This window comes from Leptidea sinapis, chromosome 16 (genome assembly GCF_905404315.1).
Source record: "Leptidea sinapis chromosome 16, ilLepSina1.1, whole genome shotgun sequence".
Lineage (NCBI taxonomy): Eukaryota > Metazoa > Arthropoda > Insecta > Lepidoptera > Pieridae > Leptidea > Leptidea sinapis.
In genome coordinates this window covers 5,039,424-5,064,931 of record NC_066280.1, presented here as the reverse complement: position 1 = coordinate 5,064,931, position 25,508 = coordinate 5,039,424, and the positions used below count along the sequence as shown (strand labels likewise).

The window sequence follows — 25,508 nt, the reverse complement described above, 5'->3', positions numbered from 1 at the left end:
TACCCATGTCGTATCGTCCCTGAAACACCGCACAAGGAAGCTCATTCCACAGCTTTGTAGTACGTGGAAGAAAGCTCCTTGAAAACCGCACTGTGCTATCATTGTAATGACAGCGGTCATTACAATGATGAATAGATATAAATGAATATATAATATATAAATATAGTTCTGTAGTTTTCTAAATGTCAAACAGCCTTGCAAATGAACCCGGGAAACATTATACGGCCGGATAAACCAATTAAAGTAAAATGTCTATTTGTAAAGAATTAGCATATCCTTGGTTTATTTTCTAGTATAACTTTATACAAAGTATGTTTGTAATGCCAATAAGGTTTAAGAAAGCTGTTTGTTATTCAGTAACCATTTTTTGGCCTGGTTGTACTGAGACATAGACCTGTTATAGTTTCCTCCACTTTGTTGCGACCTTCGCATGCTTTTGTTAGATAATCTTCCCACCTCTAGATTTGACGCCTTTTCAGTATTTTGCCATGTCTTGTATATCCCTGCATTACGTATTAAGTCACGTGGTCCCTAAACAATTTGCTATTTCTTAAAGTGATAACCTTCGCTTCTGGGATTAATTACAAATTTAATTTGCCCTGGTCCCTGTTTGTCCTGATTGTGTAACCAGTCCAGTTCCATTTCAATTTTCTAATCTTTAGTATAACATCTCTTAATTTTGTAGTTTTCATTATTTTCGAAGTCCTCCATCTATCACAAAGCAATATATTTATCATGCATCGCTCCATACTGCGTTGGCAAACTATAAGGTTTTGACTATGTTTGCTTGAAAGCCTAGAAATCCAAAAGTAAGACATGAGAGAATGCACATGTTGTTTAACTTTCTTTTAAGTGATATTAGTATCGTGTCGTTATCAGCTTTTTCTTATAGCGACCGGTATCGTTTCCAAGTATTACTAATTCATCTATCAATTTTTATGTAAGTGTGTATGGTCTTTTATTTAGATTCTTATGAGCTATCCTACACAATTAAGTAGTCGATCTGCGCTATACTCCGCTAGTTCTCCAAGTTGTTTATAGTTAAGTGGATTGTTTTTATTGTTTTAAGCTCCTTTTTATTATGTATCAATACAATAGTGGACTTTCATAAATTTCATATTTAAAGCTTTCTAAAGCTTAAAACTTACAACTGATAGATAATACCGCTCATAAGAGTGAAATTGAAAGCCTATGTCTTTCTTAAAAGAAATGTAAAGCTAAATGAAAAGACGAATTTGTATTTATTTACCAACGTCAAGGAAGGTTGGTGTCGTTGAATAGTTTTTTAAAGAAAACTAGATTTTGTAATTGTATTAATATTATTAGTATTTCTATTTTCCTTTATCTTAAAGAAGATTTTTAATTAAATCAGTAACACGTAACCTATATTCTAGATCTTTGAGTGATCTCCTCTGAACAAGTGGACCCAACACTATTCTGTCAAAGATAACATTAAACATTGATACCGATAAAAACGCACAGTGCATATATTTTAATCCGATCAAAATATCCACAGTAAGGTAAATCGTACTGCATTAGTGATGCCCATAAACTGTTATTTTCATGTCGACAAATCCACTTATAACAAACGGGCCTCCCGCTGATCGACTTAGGACCCTGTCGCAGTAAGCATAAGATAAAGTTTGAAGTAATATATTTAAAACTTTTATTACTGTTACGTCGACAAGGTACTATAACGATGGTTTGACTTAAATGCTCGCTCTGTCGGCAATTATAGTTGACACCTCAGTTTAGGGATGTGATTCCTTTGTTTGATATAACTATTATACAGTTTATTGTTATTATTAACTTGATGGTAATGTCGAAAATACAGCTATGTTCTTAAAAGCCATTAATCATTTACAATTTAACCGTTTACATTGTTGTAATGAACACATTAATAACATGAATGACAAAAAATGCCGTCATTATTGATGATTACGAATATTATAGGCCAAGGTACTCTAAATTGAGCCTCAAGAAACTTCTAAAACAGTAATACTTATATTATGCATGTGTGTGTGAGCATATAATAACATTAAACAATATTATATTATACTAGCTGACCCAGCAAACGTTGTATTGCCGATATTAAAATCGCGATACAAAAGTAACTGTTGATCGTAGATGGGTGAAAATTTGAAGTTGTGTGTGTTTTTTAATGCAGTCAGCATAATCAAACAAATTTAAATTCGTGTGGACCACCCTTTACATTTAGGGGGATGAAAAATAGAGGTTGGCCGATTCTCAGACCTACTCAATATGCTCACAAAATTTCATGAGAATCGGTCAAGCCGTTTCGGAGGAGTACGGGAACGAACATTGTGACACGAGAATTTTATATATTAGATTATACTAGGTATATTCATACTTATTTTTCTGCATTATGTGAGGTTTCCTTATTATTTGAGAGGCGGTAATAAAATAGTTAATAGCTGTTTAATATTGCTATCGATTAAAGTAAGAGTGTCGATAGTGATCCCCTCCCTAGTGGCCACTTTATGGTATGTTTTGTCCCGATACCGTCGCAGTTAACCCTATCTTTACGACCGCCTCTAAACATAAGTGTCTCTCCGTACTTATTTATTTTTATCTCATTCCGCTTTTTAAATTGAATCCCCGTTCGGCTCGTGTGTGGCGCTCTCTCCGGCCACTAAACCTGTCAATAAACTTAAATTGTATGAATTAGTGAACTTAATGAAATCGATTCTTCGATTTTATTTATGGTACAGCACTATCGTTTAGTAAACACGTGTTTGAGGTATTTTTTTAAGTTAATCTTGTGTTATTACGTTAGTAATTATCGTATCCCTTAGGGGCTTACTTGATAGCAGTACTTCATCTATTACTTAAATTTAAATTAATGCAAAAACTGATATCGAAACGACAATCATACTTAAGATATAGAGATTCGAACTTGTGATCTGTTTTTAGTAAAACAGCTTTGTTTCTGCTTCACCTTCAGGTATGTCAACAATATTGTGTGTCGGTACGGGTTTGAGGTCATTTTTGAGGTTATGTTGCGCATTGTCAAGCTAAAGAATAGGCAAGTTAAAATGGTGGAGTGTTTTATGAATATATACATTGTAGTATTGTTGTGTATGATAATGTAATAAACACTTGTAGGTGCTTTGCTGTTAAGTGAAGCCATTTTAGAATCGTCTGCTGCTATCCGGAACCTATACGACACATACGTAGCCTTAACGATGGTCGGACCTCGTCGACGCCGCGCTGTTACAGCGTTGCATTCAGTATGGTTCGGACAGCCATCGAACCATCAAATCTGGTAGTAATAATAATTTTGTGCCATGACAATGCGACAGTCATACGACCATTTTGTGGAATAAGCTTCCTTGTGTACTGTTCCCAAGACGATACGACATATCTGAGAGTCTAATTCGATACCTACAAAATAAAAGCCTTAAGAAGTTTGCAATTCAAACACGCATTCTCAAATTATGAACCAAATCATTTGACGCTGCAAATTGCCTCCTTAAGACCTTAAAGTTGGTGTGTCTGATGATTCAGGTAATATTACACCGGTATATTACCTTCAAAGTAAAACACAAAAGTACAATTGCACTGATATTTATGTTTAACAGTAGTGCAAACAATCTGAGGCACTAAGACCTTCTCGAGGTCACAGCATTGTTAAAATTGACATGTAAAGTAAAGAGAACCCTACTGAATAATAAATTTAAGGTACCCTTTTAAGTTTTCAGTCTGCTCATTCAACGTACATAATTCGTTAATTAATTTAATACCATTGTGTATAATGCAATATACCAAATATGAAATGTAGTAAAACACTGTTAAAATTTAAGAAGTAATTTGATTAGTAATTCAATCATATTTCTCTAAATTATATTTTGAATACTAAAAGTATTTTCAATTCGGGTCTGTACAGCTACGTATATAACTTAATTATATTGTTGAAGCAAAAAGGATTTATGAAGAATTGCCTGCCATAATTAATGGTGAGATGTCTGCTAATGAGTAAGGTCTTTGTATGTTACAGAACATATATATAATATAATGGTTTAATGATTATTGAATATATGAACATTAGATTAATAGTGCAAAAATTTAATTTGCAGTTGGATTTTATAGAACGAATATTGACTTTAATAATATCATTAACAGTATAATTGTACTTCACATACATTTAAAAATTTAGCTTAAGAAACTTAAAATTAAATTTAAATTGTAACATAAATTTTATTTACTTCAGTGTTTCTTAGTGTTACACCATTATATCTAGTAATCTACGTTCATACCGCTGTGATTGATTTAATTTTATTTGCACCGCAGTAAATAAATAAATAAAACGGAAACTGGAAAAGATTCTTGCACCGTTTCTTGTCTCTCAAAGCACCATTTATCTCCGAAGAAATTCTGTGCTTAGATTTAGTTGACATCATATATAATTTGCAAGGAATCTATTTTAATAAATAAAACTTTAATGAATTGCTACCTAATTTAATTACTACCTAAAAAAACGATCTACTAACGATTTTAATTTTGAAAGGTATCAAATGATAGTATTTTCGAAAGTGCAGAACTAATTTCGTCTGACACAAATACCAATTTTTGCCAGTTAAGTAAAAAAAGATAATGAATGAGTCTGAGCAACAACTAACAAAAATAGCTTTATAAGAATACTAGCATTTAAATTCTGTTTAAGAAAGGATTTCCGAAAAATTATCAAATTAAAAAAAGGCGTCTTAGATATTGTAGAAGCAGATACGTCAGATTTAATACTTTTGAGAACGAAAATTTTAATACAATTGTTTTTATATAAACTATAATATTAGATATTACCGCGTAGTAATTATCTTCTGAGTTCTGGTGTGCTGAGAAATTATTGAGATTCTCATCAAAATATTGCTTTTATTCTTAATTACTCTATGGTCCTGTTGAATCTATTGCAAACTTATTTGTCCATATCTGATAAATGTCATTTTTAATAGACAGTTTGATTGCTAAAATAGATTTAGTAAGCTGTTGGTGTAATTTTTATTCAAATAAGACGGATTTACCATGTATATTTTTTACATTATTTTTTGGTGATTCCGTTTTTAATTGATATTACTTATTAGTTACGAGAATATCTTGTAATATATAACATTCCAAAGCCTATCTTTGTGAGCTAATTTGCAAATATACGTGCATGGGTTGCAGTGTTGTATAACCGCTTGTTCCACAATAACTAATGGTTTTCAATGTTTGATTGATGACCAAAATAACAATCACCCAACACTGATTAAAATCTAATTCAATTTAGAAACTTAAGGCCAATATTCAAAGGTTATTGAACTAATAGTGTTGTCGTTAATAATTTTCATTTTTGATTATTTTAAATCGACTTCATTCTTGGCGATATTTATTGATTTTATTATTGGTATTCCCGAAGGTTATAATATTATTAAGTTATGATAATGAATTGATTTTTAAATAACTAAATAAAAGTATGTGTATGACTCATGTTTGTAATGTTCAATATTTTAAAGTTAAATAGGTTTTAAGGTTAGGTGGTTAGCTATTTATATTCGCAACTTTCATTTTGTTTGACATAAAATATAAATAACATTACATTTTAATATTTAACTAACTAATCTGCTTCGAATAAGTTTATTTGAATATTTTTTTAAAGTCCTGAATTAACTGGTTTAAGCAAGAAGTCCGTGTTAGAAATTTGTTTTAAATTTTGATAGGTATTACTTATTATTACAAGTTAGCATGGGAGTACGTATTGCGTAGCCCGTAGGTAGCTAAATTGATGGAAATTTTATGTGTTTTTGTAGCTAGTAGTGTTTTTTAATTGCATACAATGTGTTCAATTTTTTTTTGTAAAATATGTTTGGAATATTGATGGCAGGATCGACCAGTCACTGCAAGCAGTGTATAGCTAGTCCATGAAATCTTCCAATCTTTTTCTTCTTCTTGGATCTTCCACTTGCAACTCTATATATATGTTATATTTACCAGTAATTCGAAGAAATCGTTAGCTATTCTGTAAAATCAGTGCTGGAAAGTGTTTGGGACACTAGATTTATATTCAAACCCACTATATCTTTTATCCCATCGAGCTGACCACTGAGCTTCGTATCTCGTGTGCAACGAGCGTTTGCAGCGTTTCGTTTCGTGTAGATAATGGTAAGGCATGTTTTCACTTAATGTCAGTGGCAGTTATCAAGCGCGCGCGCAATTTGCAAGATATTCCCAGCGATAGTGGTAATTGGGAAGCACTGAGCGTCCAGAACGGAGAGTTGACTATTTATTCACTATATTTAATCATCTTTATATAAATATTATTCTGCTGCATGTGATTGTCTCTGAACACCTCCGAAACGGAAGCCCCTAAAAATCTAAATAAGAAGGTACTATGTTTAGCCGCGTTAAATAAGGCGCCCCACAGGAGACTTATAGACCGCCAAGATAGTAAGTAGTGATTTAGTATTAAACAGGACCGGCGCACGTAAAATTATGATTGTTTAAAAATTACACTGATGAAAAATGTTCTGACTGATCTCGTTACCGTAGTCGACTCGAGCTAAGTATTGAATGAGCCAACCTCCATATTATAAAGTACAACCCAATCACTTTCGAGACGTTTCAGCAGTAGTATTGAAATGCTAAACTTGAAATTGTACAGTCAGAAAAAAGAGGTACGTTTCATTTTGAAGAAGAAAATATACTGACAGTGAAAAGTCAAATAAATAATAACTATATTGAAAAACATTGCTAATTTTTGTGAGGTCTGACTATTTGGTTTTAGTTAATAACTGAATAATTTTATTTATAATTCATTCTTATGGTTTATAATATTTATTGTTCAGTGTTATTATAGGAATGTCTCTCATTAAAATGGTTTCGAATGAAAGTAAGGAGGGGGATGAGTGCGAAATGTCTTGAGTTGAAGTAATTAAAAATTATGTTTAATATTCACTATTTTAATATCGTATAATATTATTAGTTCTGTATGAAGTACCTGGCTTTAAAAATTTAAGAAGAAATATAAAAGTATTGGTTTATTTATTTAAATGCTGACCGTACACGTACACACACACAGATATACTCAACGTGCATAAAGAAGCTTCCACTTCGAAAGATAATCAATGTGTTTTTGACGGTAGGCCCTAAAACATAAATAGTAAACACAGCAGTGAGTAGTAAGTAGCAAGTATTGTAAGGTATAGAGGAAATACAAAGTGTCTACGTTCTGTTATCACAGACGTGTGCATCGCTTAGCGGTATCTCATTGCATCCAAAATGTGGAAATATTCAGCCATTGTACTAGGCTCGCGACTTAGCTAGGGCTGTCAACAACGTGCTAATATAATTACATATTTTTCTGCTATTTGGTTGCGTTCAGAGCCTTCGTCAAGTTCCCATGTCATTTTAGCAACGTCGTGGTTCCTCTTTCTCAAAATATAACAAGAGAACCTAATCTTTGCTCATGAACGGGCATTGATTGTCACTGGTTGAATCCGTCACCGGGAAAACTTCTGTTAGAATATGGATTCGCGTGGTCTTCATGTGTTGTGAATATAATTGGCTCTAGGAGCTACCGTTTATTATAATATTACAGATTTTTCATTCTGTTTCACACCTGCATGTGGCAAGATAGCTGTGTATACTCAAAATAGTAACTGGTTTGTTAAAATGTGGTACTGTTAAACTGTGGTGTACTACGAACGCGATTTTGATTGAGTTTGCATCGCGGTACGCCACGACTTGGTTGTTTTGTGATGAGTCATGACATTTTTTGCGTTCACATTATTTTAGCTCATTTCCTTCATTAAAATTATTTTATTTAAACAAAATGCGCAGCAGCCCTACTAATGTCTCCAGTAGTTTCTTCGAAATGCGTTCCAAGCGTTTTCTGTAAACCGAATATATCTAATGTGATAACATATATTATACAGTTGAAAGTAAACTTTACTGCCATTAGGATAAACGTGATTTGCATGCCTTTATTAATTGAAAAATCTAACTTTGTAGTGTAAAAATAAAGCTCGAAAAACAATTATTATTTATTTAAAATCTATCACAGCTTCGTATTGTCAGAACTTACCCCATTTATGTATATATACCTATTTCCAGTAATAATTGGAGAAAGAGTGAGACACAAAATGAATGCTTGTACATTGCTTAAAAACTATGATCTTGTATTATTTAGTAAATTTCGTTGTAATTTCGATACTAATCAATTTAAATATAACCAAAGTAGTGCAATGCAAGTAAAAGTTGACTTTGTATAATATGGGCAAACGTGAAAGATACGAACTCTACACAAGTAGTAGAAATATAACTATAAAGATATACCACTATCTGAATAGGGCGTACATATTATGATTTAAGCTCCATCTTGTTACTATTTCTCTAACCGATACGACTTAGGGCCCTTCCAGAGACCATACTCCCAACCTAAAGGCCGGCAATGCATATCTTGACCTGTGGTCTGATGTCCTCCGATTCCATATAAAAATATCTAATGGTAGACAAAGAGTCAAAAATCGCATTAAAAAAAAGTAATTTTAATCAAAAGAACACGTACATTTATAAATATGTACAAATCAAAGATAATAACCATAATTAAAGTGTCAAATAACTTCCTGTCTATTTATTTATTTATTGGCTTTTATTGAAATATTGCTCAGTAAATAACATTCTTATATTAATTTGTAAAAGCTAACTTAATTAAATATATTGGCGTTTAGGAAATTTATAACAATAATATACAACACAATAATTTGTTTAAAAACCTGAATTTCATCAAATTAAATAATTTATGGGCGAATAAATAACAGATTTGCAGCAAACGTCGACTTTCTAACTCTAATCTAAAGTGATATACCTATATTAATATAATAAATACTGTCTGCTATTATAATCTATTAAGAATACAGCTACTACATTCGGGTTCGCTTGTAGAGAAATATATTTCTGAATCATATCAAGTATTTATTTATATCCACTGGTTTTCAACCTTCTTGTATACGTGATTTATGCTGACAATATTTGAATACTATTAACAATACATATATAATTTGTTTATTCATACGATCTGAAAACGTTGAAGCTCTGTATTCTAACATTACTCTGGAGACCTTTTTAAAAGACCAATAACACTCTGTCAGTCCTCTGGCAGATCACATCAGGTGACTCTAACATTCGTTTGTCCTCCTCTTATAAAAAGAGTGAAAATTTGTAGGATAAAAAATTTTGATGAAGAAAGGTATTAAAAGTATTCCATAAAATTGTATATTATATATATATATACATACAATCCAAAATTCGATGACAAGCTGGTATCATGGCGTGTACAATATGACGACTACCAATAAATATTAATAGAAAGTTATAATGACTATCGGCCGTTTTCAATAACCTATCTATCCTTAGTTTAACTTATGGATGCATTTCTGTCACCGTTTAATGACAAGATCTTATCTACCATAGTTATATCCAATATAGTTATGGTCCAATGCTATCTGTCAATAGGTTATTGAAATGTAAGTAAGCAAGTAAGTAAGTAGATTTGTCTACCTCTAGTAAGTTAAACTAAGGATAGATAGGTTATTGAAAACAGCCGAATAACAAAAATCGAGTCCATACCGGCTAAGCTAAAATGTGTTGCACCATTTGAAAATTTTTAGATAACGTCATAACTTTAACTGCTAAATGTAACCGTCCAATCTTCGCCAGTTATAAGCTATTGTAAAGAGCGATCGGTCAAAGTATCAAATAAATATTCCATATGACTTGATATTTTACTCTTTAACTTTAACTATACCAACCAACAATCCAGGAATGTGATTGGGCAACACATTCCGCAGCCTATGTTAAAATCAGCGTTGACTTACGGCCGTTTTCAATAACGTATCTCTAGTTACGGAAACATTGCTGTCACCGTTTAATCACAAGATCTTATCTATCCATAGTTATGTCTAATATAGTTATAGTCCAATGCTTTATGTCGATAGGTTATTGAAATGTAAGTAAGCGTAAAAGGATAGATTTGTCTAGTAACTTAAACTAAGGATAGATAGGTTATTGAAATCGGCCGTTAAGCCTTAACTGTAACTGCTAATATGACGCAACCCAGATTTATTTTGTCATTACACTTAAAAAAAAGTCATTGTACGCCAAAAACGAATATCATGTAACCCAATCATTTAGGTGTGTCTTCAATAGATATTTTAACATTAAATATTATATTTTTATGCGTTTCACCTCACAAAGACAGCTGTAACAAATGTACAACTAATAAGAAAATTAGAAATGACTAATTTCATTCATTACCAACAGGCCCATGTTAATGATATAAAGCACGCAGTCATACTTAAGCCAATCGAATCAAATTTAATGTGTCTTATAGTTTAATTTAAATAACGTAAGAATTTAATTGTAAATCAGATGGCGAGTTCACACTTGCGTGTTTAGATGTCATTAATTACTGTCTTATATGGATGCAGCTTTATTTAATTAATGTCTATTGTGGTATTGGGATACGGTCCATACCGTTAGGGTAAGGAAACAGGGGAGCTATTGACTTTACTCCCAGATTCCTTCTCTGCCATTGCACCCCGAACCTAGCTTCGCCAAAATTCAGTCTCAATGAATCCTGTCCGTGCGGGTTCTCTTTTTTTTTATGGAATAGGAGGTCAAACGAGCGTACGGGTCACCTGGTGTTAAGTGATCACCGCCGCCCACATTCTCTTGCAACACCAGAGGAATCACAAGAGCGTTGCCGGCCTTTAAAGAAGGTGTACGCGCTATTTTTTGAAGGTACCCATGTCGTATCGTCCCGGAAACACTGCACAAGGAAGCTCGTTCCACAGCTTCGTAGTATTATGAAGAAAGCTCCTTGAAAACTGCACTGTGGAGGACCGCCACACATCCAGATGGTGGGGATGATATCCTAACTTGAGGCGTGTCGTGCGAAGGTGGAAATCTCGTTTTGGATCTCGTATTCACGAGATTGGGTAGCTAAGGTTGTATTTCGAAATATTCTGTTGGGGGGCTTAAGTTATGATGAAATGATATACCCCATTTGAATCCACGCCATGATGTCATGAAATTTTGGAATATTGGTAAATATAGAACCGAATGTCATATAATTCGTCAAAATTTTCAATCCTACAAAATTTCACTCTGTTTTATAAGAGGAGGACAGCGAGCGTCACCTAATGTCAAATGTGATCTGCCAGAGGTATCACAGAGTGTTGTCGGTCTTGATGCGATAAGGCAGATTTAAACTCCAGCAGTGCCAGGAAAAATTGAATACTAATATTATGATGACATTAATAACTCCTTCAAGGCGGTGGGAATAAAAGGACGCGCGATTATCCACAGACTTGAGTCCTTCAACTCCAAAATATAAAAGGAATATTATATTATGTTATTCTGCGTTTGCGCATAATTTAATTGACTAATCGACGCATCGACGCAAAATATCGGCCAGAGACATAATCGTATATGATAGGTTTTTTGTCTTCTATAACAACATACTTATTGGCTCTTTGAAAATAATTTTTGTGTATACAAAATTGTTTTCGGCATTTAAAAAAAAAGTTACATACTCAACCTATTACCAAATTTTACTATGGATCAGTATACTCCTGAAGGAAATAAGTAATTGAAATGGATGTTATAATAAACTTGATTTAAATAAGTTTGTTTAATACTTAAGATAATTTCAGTAACAGCTGCCATCATTAAGTCTAGAATGTTCTAGCTGTTTGGCTCTGAAATGAAGCAGCAAGTTTTAATTATAATCCAAAGTAGCCAGTACGTAAAAAAAATTACGCGCCACCTGACACGAGCGTGTTCGCGTGAAATTCAAAAGAGCATGATTAGAATCCAGTAATTTGCGTTATATCTTATTTAAATGATGAAATAAAGGTTTTAAAGTCAAATAAACCTTATTCAGTTCTATCTACCGAGCTCGTGAGAAGAACGTACAAACTCAACGGCCACTCTTTTCATTCAATAGAGTATTTTACAATGTCTGTAATAACCAAATAAATTAGTAGGTTAGGTGCGGCATCTAATATATGTATTATGTTTGAAGTGAAAACCGTTTTAAATATCAAATATTTTGTATAAAGTAATAAAGAATAAACTGTATAAATATAAAAAATCCCCATATTGCTAGAATTCAGTGCCCGTGTAAGGATGCTTCGTGAACATGATGATAGTTACAACTGTCATAATAATTAATCGCACCTAACAAATAGAATGAAGAATAAATTTAGTAACTACAACAGGTCGACCTGGCACCACAAGCAGCACCCGTTCACGAGATGACATGTTTTTTCGCAAGTAGATGTGTACCGACATTATAGAAAGAGCAATCCAAAATGGGTCGTCATGCCTGCTTCTTACTTCATGTAGCACTATACTCTGACACTCTTCAAAGCTAGCACACGGCGCCTAGTATCAGACTACCGCCATAATTTGTAACCGAAGCATAAACCCATAATCGTTATTCTAAAATAAATTACCCTTATCAGAATCTAATTCTAGTTAATATGCTAATATAAAATCAATTAAGTGGCCATAATAACATTAACATTTCCAAATTCCATGAAAGAATAACATTTCTTTGGCGCCATTGGTTGACGTATTGCAGCAAAACGCAAATATATTTAAAAACCTATAACATATTCATGAGTATGGAATATCTTAAGGTTGGGCACACACTAGACAAATATTAGCCTAAGTTGTTTTTTTTCGTATCCAAATGGTTACCACCGGGAAACCTGTTAATAATATTCCCTGTATGCGCTTTCGTGTACTTAATAAATATGTATCTGTTAAAAAAAAATAAGATGGATATAGTCTTACAATATCTTTTATAATGAGTATCGTGTGAGATTTAGACTCAAAATTTCACCGTTTTTAACTTTTGTTTAACTTTGTGTTTTTTTTATTTAATATTAAATATTATAAAGTATTTTCCGAATGCTTTGAATAAAATTGTAACAAAATATCAATACATATACCAGGCCAAAGTTATATACTTTATAAAGGAATAATATATAAGAAGCAAAGGAACAATATTTTTTTTAAAAGAAACCTTAGGCGCCAGTGGCTTGCAGGCGGCAGTGGTAGGAAGGTGATCACTACTTTCATCATTTATAATGCCACAGTTCTACATGTGGAAAGACTCACAGGCATCTGTGAATACTGAATTATCAATGCCTCGAGGGAATTCATTAATAAAACGGCCCTACCACCTGAAATAGCCCCAAATAGGAACACTCAAAGTAAATAATGGACCAAGGCGTGAAAAAAGTATCTTCACTAGAGTGATCAACTAGTTGCTAGGTATGCAAACGTTAAAAGTGCCACAAATCTCGTGTGGAACCAGCCTTATATCGTTATGTTTGTATTTTAAGTTTTAACAGTTCTTAAAGCCATTCCGTGGCATGGCTACATACAAATGGACGTATTAACGTAAACAAGTAGCACTGATTTATCGGATTATGGAAATATAATTAAAACTAGCATTAACTACTGATGTTTAAGATCGTTTAATGAAGATTCTTCAGATATAACGCACTTTGAGGTTAGGACATTTGGTAATGCAATCATTTTTAATATTAACACATTAAGATTAGAGAAAAATCTATTGCTGTTGCTACTGAGGATCTAATGATATTAAAATATAGTGTTTCTTGTTGCATTTATGATTATAATTATAGCCCCGCACGTTATAATAGGGATAGAACCTTATCGTATTCACACAATAGTTCAATTCTGGACGCGGTGTTACTAGGACTCAAACAGTACTAGGCATATAGCCACCCTCTGCTATAATAATTATAATATCGTATTCACCGCTGCACGACGGCACCGACTACAAACGGTCCTTTTGATTGGTGCTGATAGAAGTAATGACTTGAATTCACTAATGGCAGCGTGTGATCTTTAACTGATCAGTATTCCTAAAATTTGTGCAACCGAACACAAGTCAATATTCATTCACGGCATAAAAATGGAAGCGCTATGTCAATTCGCCTAATATATACATAGTTAAATAAGATGCAACAAACTCAAGCCTTGGTAATAAATTGAACAGTATCTATTATATTATGTCAAAAGGGAAAAAATATAAAATAATAAGAAAAATCCTATTGACTACATTGTTACAATAGTTTAGATATAAAATAGACCGTATGCTTTTACTATTTTCGCCTTCATTAGATGCGCTTATACATTCGTATATGTACTTTTACCATGTTATAACTTATTCTTATTATTATTTATTATTTAATCAAAACAAATCTTATAACTATATTTACAATACTACGACTACATAAAATTAAAACTATCATTACGTGGAAGCGTACCAAGAATACTGGCAGCATTACCGCGTTGGATAGCAAGGCTGATCCGTTGACCGAAATAGCTGCCAGCGCTTGGGTTTCCAGTAGCCTTATTGAGGCGCGAAGATAGTATTTTGAACATTCTCCGCGCCTCTGGGTCCCACGGGCCAAGTGTCTCGACACCAAATGGCACAAAGATGTATGACTCACTGAGACCAACATATTTGCGACGCTTTCTGTCTTCGGCAGTCGAAGCAGCAGCCCCAGCACCAACTGACGTAACTTGGACATGAGAAGGAGCCAGAGTGTCGAATTTTTTTGTTAACTTATTAACTTTTATATCATATTGCTCGAACATCAGCACCTATACTTTGCTTATTCTTGTATACTATTTCTTTATATATAAATATAATTATTAAATGAACTTTGCAGTCAATAATTTCATTGTTTCCAGTTGTCTATGATTATTTAATAATCTTGTATGGGTAATATAATGTAGATAAGTATATTAAATTACCTTAGCATTCTAGCTGATTATATCTAAAGTTCGTTTTTCTTTTCAGGCTGCAAGTCATTCTTCAAAAGATCAGTCAGAAGAAACTTGACATATTCTTGTAGAGGGAATAGGAACTGTCCAATTGACCAGCACCATAGAAACCAATGCCAGTACTGCCGGTTAAGAAAATGTCTCAAAATGGGCATGAGGAGAGAAGGTAAGTCACTATGTTCTATCACTGCATGACCATTGGCCATATTTAATTAACAAACAATATGTTAACGGAAGTTCCAATTAATTGCGTACTTTTTCGACGTGTTTTCTATTTATTGATTTGCACAAACTCTACTGGAACCACCTTGAAAGTCGTATAAAAGATCTTGTAAACCAACTTTAATAAATACAGACTTCATCATAGCTGCTAGAAATATTGTATTTTAGAGGTTGTCTCCAAATATATTACTAATTTTAACGAAGTTGTAGCTTTGTAACAATTTTATATTTTATTAAGCTCTATCAATTCCTCTTCATTATGCTTGTTAAATTCAACTTCCCATAAAACTAAGATCAATCCTTTGAATCCTTCTATTTCCTATCAGTGTACATAGTAGCTAATAAAAACGAGTTTGGTTACCTCATATTAATGATGGCCAATTAGCTGATCTTCCGCCCGCCATTTTTTTTTCAAATACACAGGAGAGTTGATAATAACATAAATCATTGCGTAAGTGCGTGGAACTTCCGTTGTATGGTTAGCGTATCTTTCTGTAGCGTATCTTTCTGCAGCGTATCACTTAAAATTTTATGGCTGTGTTATTAAAATATTTTCTTTTTGTTTGCCGGTACATAGTAAACTTATGTAAGTACTATGTCGTAAGTTGTAAAAATGTTGTGAAACATAGGGAGGCGATTTTAAATAGTGAATTTGTGAAGTAGTGCATGCCGGTAAAAATATATTTGAAATTTCCCTAAAATTAATATAACAAAAAACTAAAAAGTGTCAAAAGTTTTATGACATGTAGCAATCCAGAGTTGCCTTATTTTAATATTTGAAGGAAAACTGACACAAGTGACTAGTGCTGACATCTATACAGCGTACTTAGACTTTACCTAAATAAAACTTTGCTGAGTTTAAGCTAAGCGTTATCTTTGATTACTTTTTTATAGTCAATTGACATCTGAAATTATGTTGAGCTAAAGGTTAGACAGTCCAATACAAAAGTTAAGTTCGCGTTTTATAACAATCAGCTTAGTTTTACGTGAGTTGAAAAACAACAAGAAACTTTAAAACGCAAACCACAAAAACTTGAAATAATTTAAAAGCCATTACGCCACCAATGAATCTATTATGTTAGAAATTCAATTAGCCTTACATTCCTGAGACTAATTCTAGGCTCATTAATACCATTAATCAAGGAGCTGTCTTTAAAACAATAAGCACTCATATTAATCCCAACATAATAACCCATTATGGTTCATGTAATATTAACTAAGCGTCAACAGTGCGTGCCCTTGGGCGCTTGTCCGATTAATAGCTATCCGAGATTAATGATAGGACTAATTACCTGCGCTTGTGACAATCAATGGATTTACTTTTTGCCGGATTCCAAGTGTGTTTCGGAATTAGGTTCATACTAGAGATATATCCTCCGCAATGAGTTGTACTTTGAAAGAAACTTAACTATGACCCAATCATTATGTACCCAATTATCAAGTATTTAGGTTTTATTTGTTTTTATTCACCAAAAACAGACTCAAAGATGTTAACGAGGATGACTGATCCTGTACCTGGATCATACCAATTAAAGTGAGAATTGGAGATAGCTACAATAGCAAATCTGAGTTTGTATGTCATCGTTTAACAGTAGAGAGGGTTCCTTAAAATTCCTTAATCGAAGACGTGAACAATATAGCCGAGGAGTTAGTCTGCAAAGCGACTGAGACCATATTATAAAGCGAAAGCGTATAATTCAACAAAACAAGCGTACCTACTTCAGATGAAAGTGTTCCGTTGGCATGTTTTGATTCTCATCGAAGTACGAGATTACAAATACAGATTTTATGTTTGATTTCTAACGTAGTTGTTGTAAATCCTAAGCAGCATATGTGATTATGTCCAAATTCAAGAGTGACTCATCATCTAAGATTGTCTTGTAACGTACAATCTACAATAATGTCACATTTTATGCGACATTCAACTCATAAAAATCGTAAAACGTGAAATATGCCGACATATTATATCTACTACTGTTGATATTATAGGTTTTATCTGCAATATTTAATACGCCCACCAGCTAGTTACCTGAATACTTGCAAGTATACAGATGCTGGTAATACCACATTCGTATGCGGAGATCTTGTCGTAAAATTCATAAAAATAATAACATTGTTGTTATAGGTGAAACATAAGACTATATTAGAGTTTTTAACTCCCGCTTATGAATGGACAGTTAGCTAATTCGCGATATCACAACGGAGTTATAACTTATACATTTGTATTTTCAGTCAGTTGTAAATAAATAATAATAAAAATTAAAAACTCCAAAATTATCTCATGACAAATGTCTATCACATTTGTTTATACGTAAGCACCTTTCCCTACTCTGTGATGAATCGTTCGGATCCACAACATATTATCCGATCTATTAGCTGTTAACTGATAATATTGTTCACCGTAAATTATCAGAATTCATATAAAAATCCAATTAAAAGCCAAAAAAATAATTAAAAATACTTAATAAAATTAAGAAATTTGTAATTAAAAATAGTTTCGCCATCTGAATATTATAATTATCTATTAGGTGTGTGCGCAATATTATTGTTAAAACTGCACTGGTCAGTAAGGTCAACTGTCAATTTCACGAGTTTCTTCCCATAGCAATGCAATAGCACCGCTACTCGTTTGTAACCCCCGATAACGCTCAGGAAAGGCCGCTCTAAACCCTTCCATTGCCCATTACGGCCTATTCGACCCTCACCTCATATTGTCCAACAAACGATTTGTTTTCTGTCAACAAACAAAAGAAAGGTGCAAACGCTATTATTCAAGATTAACTGTTAATAAAAAATAAAGTGTGGCTTCTTTGTCGCTTGATAATCGTCTTAAACATGAGATCTGGTTGATCGGCTTTTGTTGTTTTTTATACGGATGCAAGTTCAAAGGGTCCATTTAGGAAGTGTTTGATAAAACACGCTTTGAGTGTGATATTTAGTTGTGTAGATTTTATCTTGATCGATAAGACTTTTCTTAAGTGTTGATACTGAATTTGTTTATCTTAGTCACTTTATAATAAATAATTATTTTCTATACAATACACAGTATTATTTTTTCAAGGTGTTCGCAACTGCTCGGTTATTTTTATTACATATCATTTCAATTGGATTTGTTTCATCAATTATAATTTATTATTATTATGATTTATATTTAATTTATTGTTCATGTTTCTTAGTTTTTCGTTATGATCCTTTTTTGATTGATGATTTTAAGTTTAAGCTGTAAAAAAATTAACAAATTAGTATTAGTAAAGTAGTATTAGTAGGATGCAGTCATATTATTATATAATGAAAAATAGGATATCATACAAAATAATTCAGATTTGAAGGGCTAACCATGAGAGATATAAAATGGTACGAACTAAATAAAAGGCCCTTCGTCACAAGTACAATAGAACATTATAAGGGCGCATCAATCAAACGCATTGTTTAACGCTCGTAATAAGTGTGACGCTGGTCATTTAGACCAGAGTGTACTTATGAGGAGGGTTAGTTTATTTATATCTAGTAGTTAATCGTAACATTGTAGTTATAAATATCATAAAAAACTTACAAATATGAAAAAAAATAACTGTTATTTTATTATAATTGTGAAGATAATTTATTTAATTAATTAAAAATTAAATTCGTTACATATAATACTCTAGATCAAAATATTTTTGTACATATTCTTTAAGTTAATTATTATCATTAATTTATATTAATTATTATACACTTGAGATACTTAATTTTTTTAAATCAGTAAAGGAATTCCATAAAGTTAAGTTTATGTGGCAAACACCTTATAAACGAAATTATAAACCAAAAGAATTATGTAATTATGAATGAGTAAATCTAATGGAAGTTTATTTTAATTTAATTAATTTTAAGTGTTAGTTAAGTTTAATGTAGTTTGGCGTAGTCACGAGGTACGAATAATTTCATAGTAAAACCTCAGTAAAATTGACTTTAATTTTGACATTATACCATTGATAACCACTATAAGTACTTTATCGCAATAAAAATATTTTTTTTAAATTACCAACACCGATGATGCAAAATGGTAAGTTGATGAACCAAACTTTTCTTTAAATTGCTTCCACGTAACCTTTCGTTCATAACACGTGCCCAGATCTTACAAATGAGTTCGGATCTATCGTGTCTTAATAAAATTTTTCAATTATGTTTTAAATAGAATCGCAGATTTATATGCATGACAAGTTGTTATCTGACCTAAAGATATATTAACCATCTTAGCTATTTTTCAATATCCGAGGAATCTGAACATTGTAAGAAAAGAAATTTATTGGAAACACATCTTGTCAAGAACATAGCTCTACTACAAATATAATTGCCCTTGTCAATTATTACTAAATACTATCTATTATTTGTTGGGTTATATCATGCCTTGCGTTCAGAGTATGATTCGTTCTGTTAATAAAACTATATCATCATTTAATCGAATCCAATATCTTTGCTCGTTACTGTTAAATAGAAACACAGTTCGACCATACAACTCACACAGAAACTCAGGTTTACTGTACTGGCACGTATTACTCGTTGTCTGTTTTGTAAATTATCAAAAGAAACAAGTTTGCAGATTACAATTGTTGTTACGGTCATAACCAGAATAGCAGTTGACATTAGTGCTAATATTATAATCGTGCGAGTATAACATTGTCCGCGTAGTCTCTCTGCAATCTGTTTTATCGCACTAGAAAAATTTACGAAATTCCGAAATAAAATTTGAACTTTGTTTGCACCCCTACTTGGCTTTCCCGGATTTATTTTAGTATTATCAAAAAGTGAAAGCGTTACAGAATGACAGACAGTTTTACTTCTTTCACTTACTTATAACAATGGTAATAATTTTTGTTACCAGTTTTTTTAGAAACTGTCTGATCACCATTTCAGCCGAAAAACGTTTCCCTGATGGACAAAGACCAAAGAACTTCAAGACGATCGGTCTTGCGCTGTCCTCATCCATTCTGACGATCTAAACCACATCATCGGTCCATCTTGTGGAGGGCCAACCAACACTGTGTCTCCCAGTACATCCTTACTATTTTAGGAATTTTCGAGCTATGTGACCTGCCAACTGCCACTTCCTTTTCGCAAGTTCTCCTACGGATCTCCTCGTTTCTCTTTCGGTCTCGCAGGGATACTCCGAACATAGCCCTCTGAGTGAACTGTCTGATAACGCTTATGTATTAGTAGGTTGTAATAATTGTGCTCAAAATTACTAAAAAAAAAAACGTATTTTTGGATGATGACACAAGCGTTCACTACTTCCTGGCTGATCTTAAAACAGCGACTTAAACATGTAGCATTATAATATGAGTAGTACGAATAAGTTAGTCTTAAATTATTTTTATACTAACTTGAAATGATCTAAAAAATATATCATCTAATTTAAAATTTACATTTGTATTTTAGGCCATTCGTTAGGTAAGAGTATCTGTAAATATTTGGCTTTTATCAACAATCTTTAATACGGCATTCCTTTCATGTGAATTTCAATATTTACAACTCATTGTTAATTCAAACGTGGATAATATTTACGATCTATGCCTATCAAGTTTCTATCAAATGCATAGTGCCTTTGTGCAAGATCGGTGATACCTATTGTTCGTCCCTAAATTCACATGCAAATGCCGTTCGAAACGTGCGGAAATATAATTACCTTACGCCCGAAACCCGTAATGGCAAGCTTGGGTTAGGCACCTTGACCATCGGAACCGGTCTATTTTGTCTTGGATTTAATTAATGTTTGCCCCGTCTCTTGACCAATGTCCGGTAAGGGCTGTCTAATGATTAATGGGGTGTTTTTTCGCATAACGTGGGAACGCGTTGGCACGTATGCCATGATTACATCTTTATGTCGGCTAGTAAGAGAGTTTTTCCCAGAATTTAGACCATTACGCTCGGCCCTGGAGCGTCTTATACGACATATAACAGTTATTACTCGCATTGATATAATCTTTCTGAATGTGACGCATCGCATACCGACGATAAATCCGACTCCGATTGCTGCTACGATTAACTTAAATTAATTTTGTTTACTCTAATATTGAACTAAGTATTCTCACGGAATTAGTCGGTGCTAACGTAAGATCTTACGGTCAGTTGGTCAACAATGACCGCACCTGGTCAAAAACGCAAATTGACACCCTCCTCAAAGAGAAACTTTGATCCTTTTGACGTGCCCTATGCACGAATAGGCGTGCGCAAGGCGTTGTACGTTAGAATAAAGCAAACATTGATAATTTGCAGCCCCTGGGAATGCACGATGTTTTTGACGTGTCCTGGACTTACAAAGGATGCTATTGTGAACAGTTTCCGTTGAACAAAACGGATTTTGCGCTAGAATTGATTGAAGATAATAAGGAGACGTTTATGTCTTCGGACATATATGGTTATGAGCGGTATTTGAGGTTACGCTATTTAAATTGATAATAACTCTGCTCTTTTAATACTTCTCTTTATCCGGGGTTGTAGAACTTTAAATTAAGTAGATTTTGAAAATTGGAAATGGGAACTGGTTATAGCTAAGTATAGCTAAAATTATCTACTATCTGAATATCATAATTACATTATTGTCATTTCTACCTGAAGTTTCCTAAAACATACTTATTTTTGAGATCTAATATAGTAGAAATACACTCAGCCATCGATAGGTAATCTTTACAACCAAACCAATAGATATAATATCATAAATGAGTATCAAAAATATATAAAAAGTTAGAAAATAATACAAATTTAATAAGAAGAATTTGAGAATTAAATTGGAATAAATGTTATAAAAGAAGAAACAGAATTGGATATAGGAACTAAAACACATATAAAACTAGTAATGCAACAACATGAGTTCAGGAATCCTGGATTTAAAACAGTACAAATCAATGAAGCACATAAACTCCGCAGCGAAATAGCTTCAGAGAGAAGTGTAAAATCTGTGTCGGATTAAAAAAGAAGCGAGATGTGAGCGACTATCAATCAAGCGGTGATTTATATCCTGCAGGATGATGTATCGCCTGGACCCCGACCGATGGTAAAAGTATTCGATAATTAACTTTTAAAAATTTTGATGGACGCCTTCATCTTGCGATGGATTAGGAAATTATGGAATGTATTACTTAAAGTTGGATTTAAATTTGCAATTATTGAAATAACAAAAGGTTTAATGAAGATAAATATTTCATTAGAGTACATTCTATAGCTATATTAATACTTATTAGTGAAAGCTTAATGTCTAACGTTATTTTAGCAGAGAAATGTTATTTGTTATTAATTGAAGTTATTTCCGATTTCTACATTATGTTATGTTTAAATAACTAACATTTAGTGTTATAACGGCGATAAAATACACATCTTATTATATTCTCTTTAAGTCTGTTGTAAGTATTCATGTATAAGTAAAATATTGCGTAGTAACTAATAAATCAATAGTGATGGGCTGTCAACTCTCAAAAGAGTTATAATTCCAAAAAACACCAAAATTATAAACAAATAATCCACATTATACTTTGATTGAGTTATATTTCTTCTTCCCAATTCTTATAAGCGTACCTGTAGTTATATGCTAATGAAAAGTAAACACATAAAAAGCCTCAATATTCTAATCTCAAGGCAAGTGCGCATCAATGGTAAGGCATCATTCATCACGGGCAACACGACATGCCACTATATAGCACGTCAAAATACTCACCTACAGGGGGTCACCTCAATTGCCGTTCCACTTGGCACGTCGGGAATCGAAGGTGGGCCCCCGCTGCGCCGTCGGCGTACCACTAACGAAGTATATCGGTGATTTATCGAACCGCTCCGACACAGCGTCTAATTTCTTGGACGCTCGCCGAGTTTGGATTTCATTATGATTATCTTTTATTGGCTGTTTATTTCGTGGTTGACACTTGGATTACGTAACAACTGGTTAGAATGAGTTTGTCCTGCGTTATACTTGGAAGCTACACTCAGCTCCGACTTTGCCCGATTAAATTATAATTATTTAATAATGAATTAATTTTGTTTTAATCTGTCTATTAATTGATTACAAATAATTATGGTCAAGCGAAGTTGCTTGTACATACAATGAAAAATTACTACACGCGTCTCGCGCTTCTAGGAAGAGCTTATGACTCGGGGCCGCGCGACAAATACTTAATCGCTGGTTAGGTGCCCATAAAGTTGCCATCGTTACCTACTACCTATTTTAAGAACCAATCTTATTATCTGACAACTGTAGATGTAGATTTTGGGTCACCTGTGAAATTTATAAGGTACCAATGGACCCTAAGAACACAGCATCACTATTGTAAATAATTATCCATCACCAAGTTATGCATATCCTCTGCCTTTTGATTTTCAGCAGCTTCTGCCGCTGCTTAGGCCTCGTGTACCTTCACACACCGACTGAAAGCCAGCTCTTCTCCTCTTTCTCTCGCCTAGCTTCACATACACACGTACACTTTCTCTTTCGTGTCTTAGAATTCTTTCACAGCCGTTCGTTATATGAGGATCCTGTCTTACATATGTTTTTAAAGTGACGTGTCTACAACATACACTTAGAATATCGTATAGATCACCTGACAGCCCGATAGTGCGTGACCTTTTACTTTGTCAATGAGTGCGTTAGCTAGTTTAATATTCAAAATACGAAGGAGCTAATACGTGGCTGACAACAGTTAACGGATTGTCAATTAAAATTGGTTACAGTAACAGCAACAATAGATTCTCTTTTCTTTTCTATCTTGTTGTATCTGCGTTAGAGATGTTCTTCTATCTCGCACGCCTTGTTCGCCTATACGCCAGTATATTATAGGTTTACGGTCTAGAACACTCCTGGGATTAAACATCAGACCATAAGGCCTCCTGCCATTGTCCGTCTTCAAAATTTCTCATAAACAACACAACACTATTGAATCAAAACCTAACATCTAAACAAATACCTACTAGTTATTATCTTTGACTAACGCGAGTGTTACACATTTAAATGTAACACTTTTTAAAGGATTTAAAACGCGTGTAACTGAATTCTTAATTTAGATTTTGCGTAACAGTTACATTTTTATTATTATATTAGTAACCCGTTTAGTTAACCTTTCCAAGGCACGTTTTCAGCTCGACAGGGTTCTTTCTTCGGGTTAGCAAAAATAATAATTAAAATGTAACTTTTACGCAAAATCTAATATAAAATAAAGTTACAATTACACGCTTTTTAATTCATAAAAAAATGTTTTATTTATTTAAATAAGCAAAGCTCTTCACATTCTCAAATTAAGTACTATCAAAGTTAAAGGCGTGTTTATGAAACCTATTTCCTAAATTATACTTAAACTTATTTCCAATTTCTCTTAACGTTCATTTAAAACAAATAAAACAGCACCAAATAGGTCTAATTAACCTCAACATTCATAATTATAACATTTTGAATATTCGATTACATTGCTTAATTCATTAGTGGTTCAATAAATATTTTAATTATATTATTTAGGTGCTAATTAATGTCTCGGTAGGGGACCAAGCGGCCGATGGTTGGTAATGAGATATCATTCAATCTCGTTAGCGACGCATTAGTAAGAAGGCTTTGTCTTAACCCACAAACCTTACTAATTATGTAAATATATGTTTATCTTTTGTGTTTACTTAAGGCATTATTTCTCAGTAGATTGTACGCGCTTGATTTGAAATCAGGATTTATTGATTAGTTACTTCTGTTCACGTCCGCGTTAAATTCGTATCAGGCTTTTATGGAATCTTAAACCTATGGAACCTATGGAATCTCAACCCTTTACGGAGATTCAATAAGAAAAATATTTTATTTTTTTGACATTCATAAGTGTCATTTCCGTGACTTACATGAATAAACTGATTTTGATTTGATTTATGTGCAAATTTCACTCATAGTCAGTTCAGTAATTTAAGCTTTAAATCATAAAAGTCAATTGTAAACTCACATACACATTTATAATAATTAGAAAAGGAAGTTTCTAGGTAAGTAGGATTTAAACTTTTATTACTATTATTAAAAATTGAATGAATTAGTAAAAATTTATAGAAACCTAGCCCAGTGAAATATGGCGCGTTTTATAGATGTTTACTTGTACGGTATACTTGACTTTAACCTGAAGTTCTACCTTTAACAAAGATTGTTTTTTTAATTTAAGTTTTTTATTTGGTGTTATAGTGGCAATACTAACACTCACTCTCTCTTGAAAAAAACACTCTATTGAAAATGACAGACGGACGAACTAAAGGACACTAGACTCGTAGTAATAAGGATCTCGTTGATGACGCTTTACGGAAAAAAATCCTTAACTCGGCCATGTGCTCGTAATTCCTCTAAAGCTATGATCACAAGCCATGCAATGAATTAATAGCGTAAATCAGTTTAAAAGCACAAATCTTAAGTATTCATATTA

The 25,508-nt window shown here is 33.0% G+C and overlaps 1 protein-coding gene across 1 annotated transcript in view; it reads left to right on the top strand.

Moving 5' to 3' along the window:
* LOC126968836 (steroid receptor seven-up, isoforms B/C) overlaps positions 1 to 25,508 on the top strand; it is a gene marked incomplete at its 5' end in the record, with an annotated part of 111,334 nt that overhangs the window by 6,973 nt on the left and 78,853 nt on the right. The window contains one exon of the mRNA XM_050813987.1: positions 14,903 to 15,052. Coding sequence (XP_050669944.1) covers positions 14,903 to 15,052 — 150 coding nt within the window. The remainder of the gene's footprint in view (positions 1 to 14,902; positions 15,053 to 25,508) is intronic.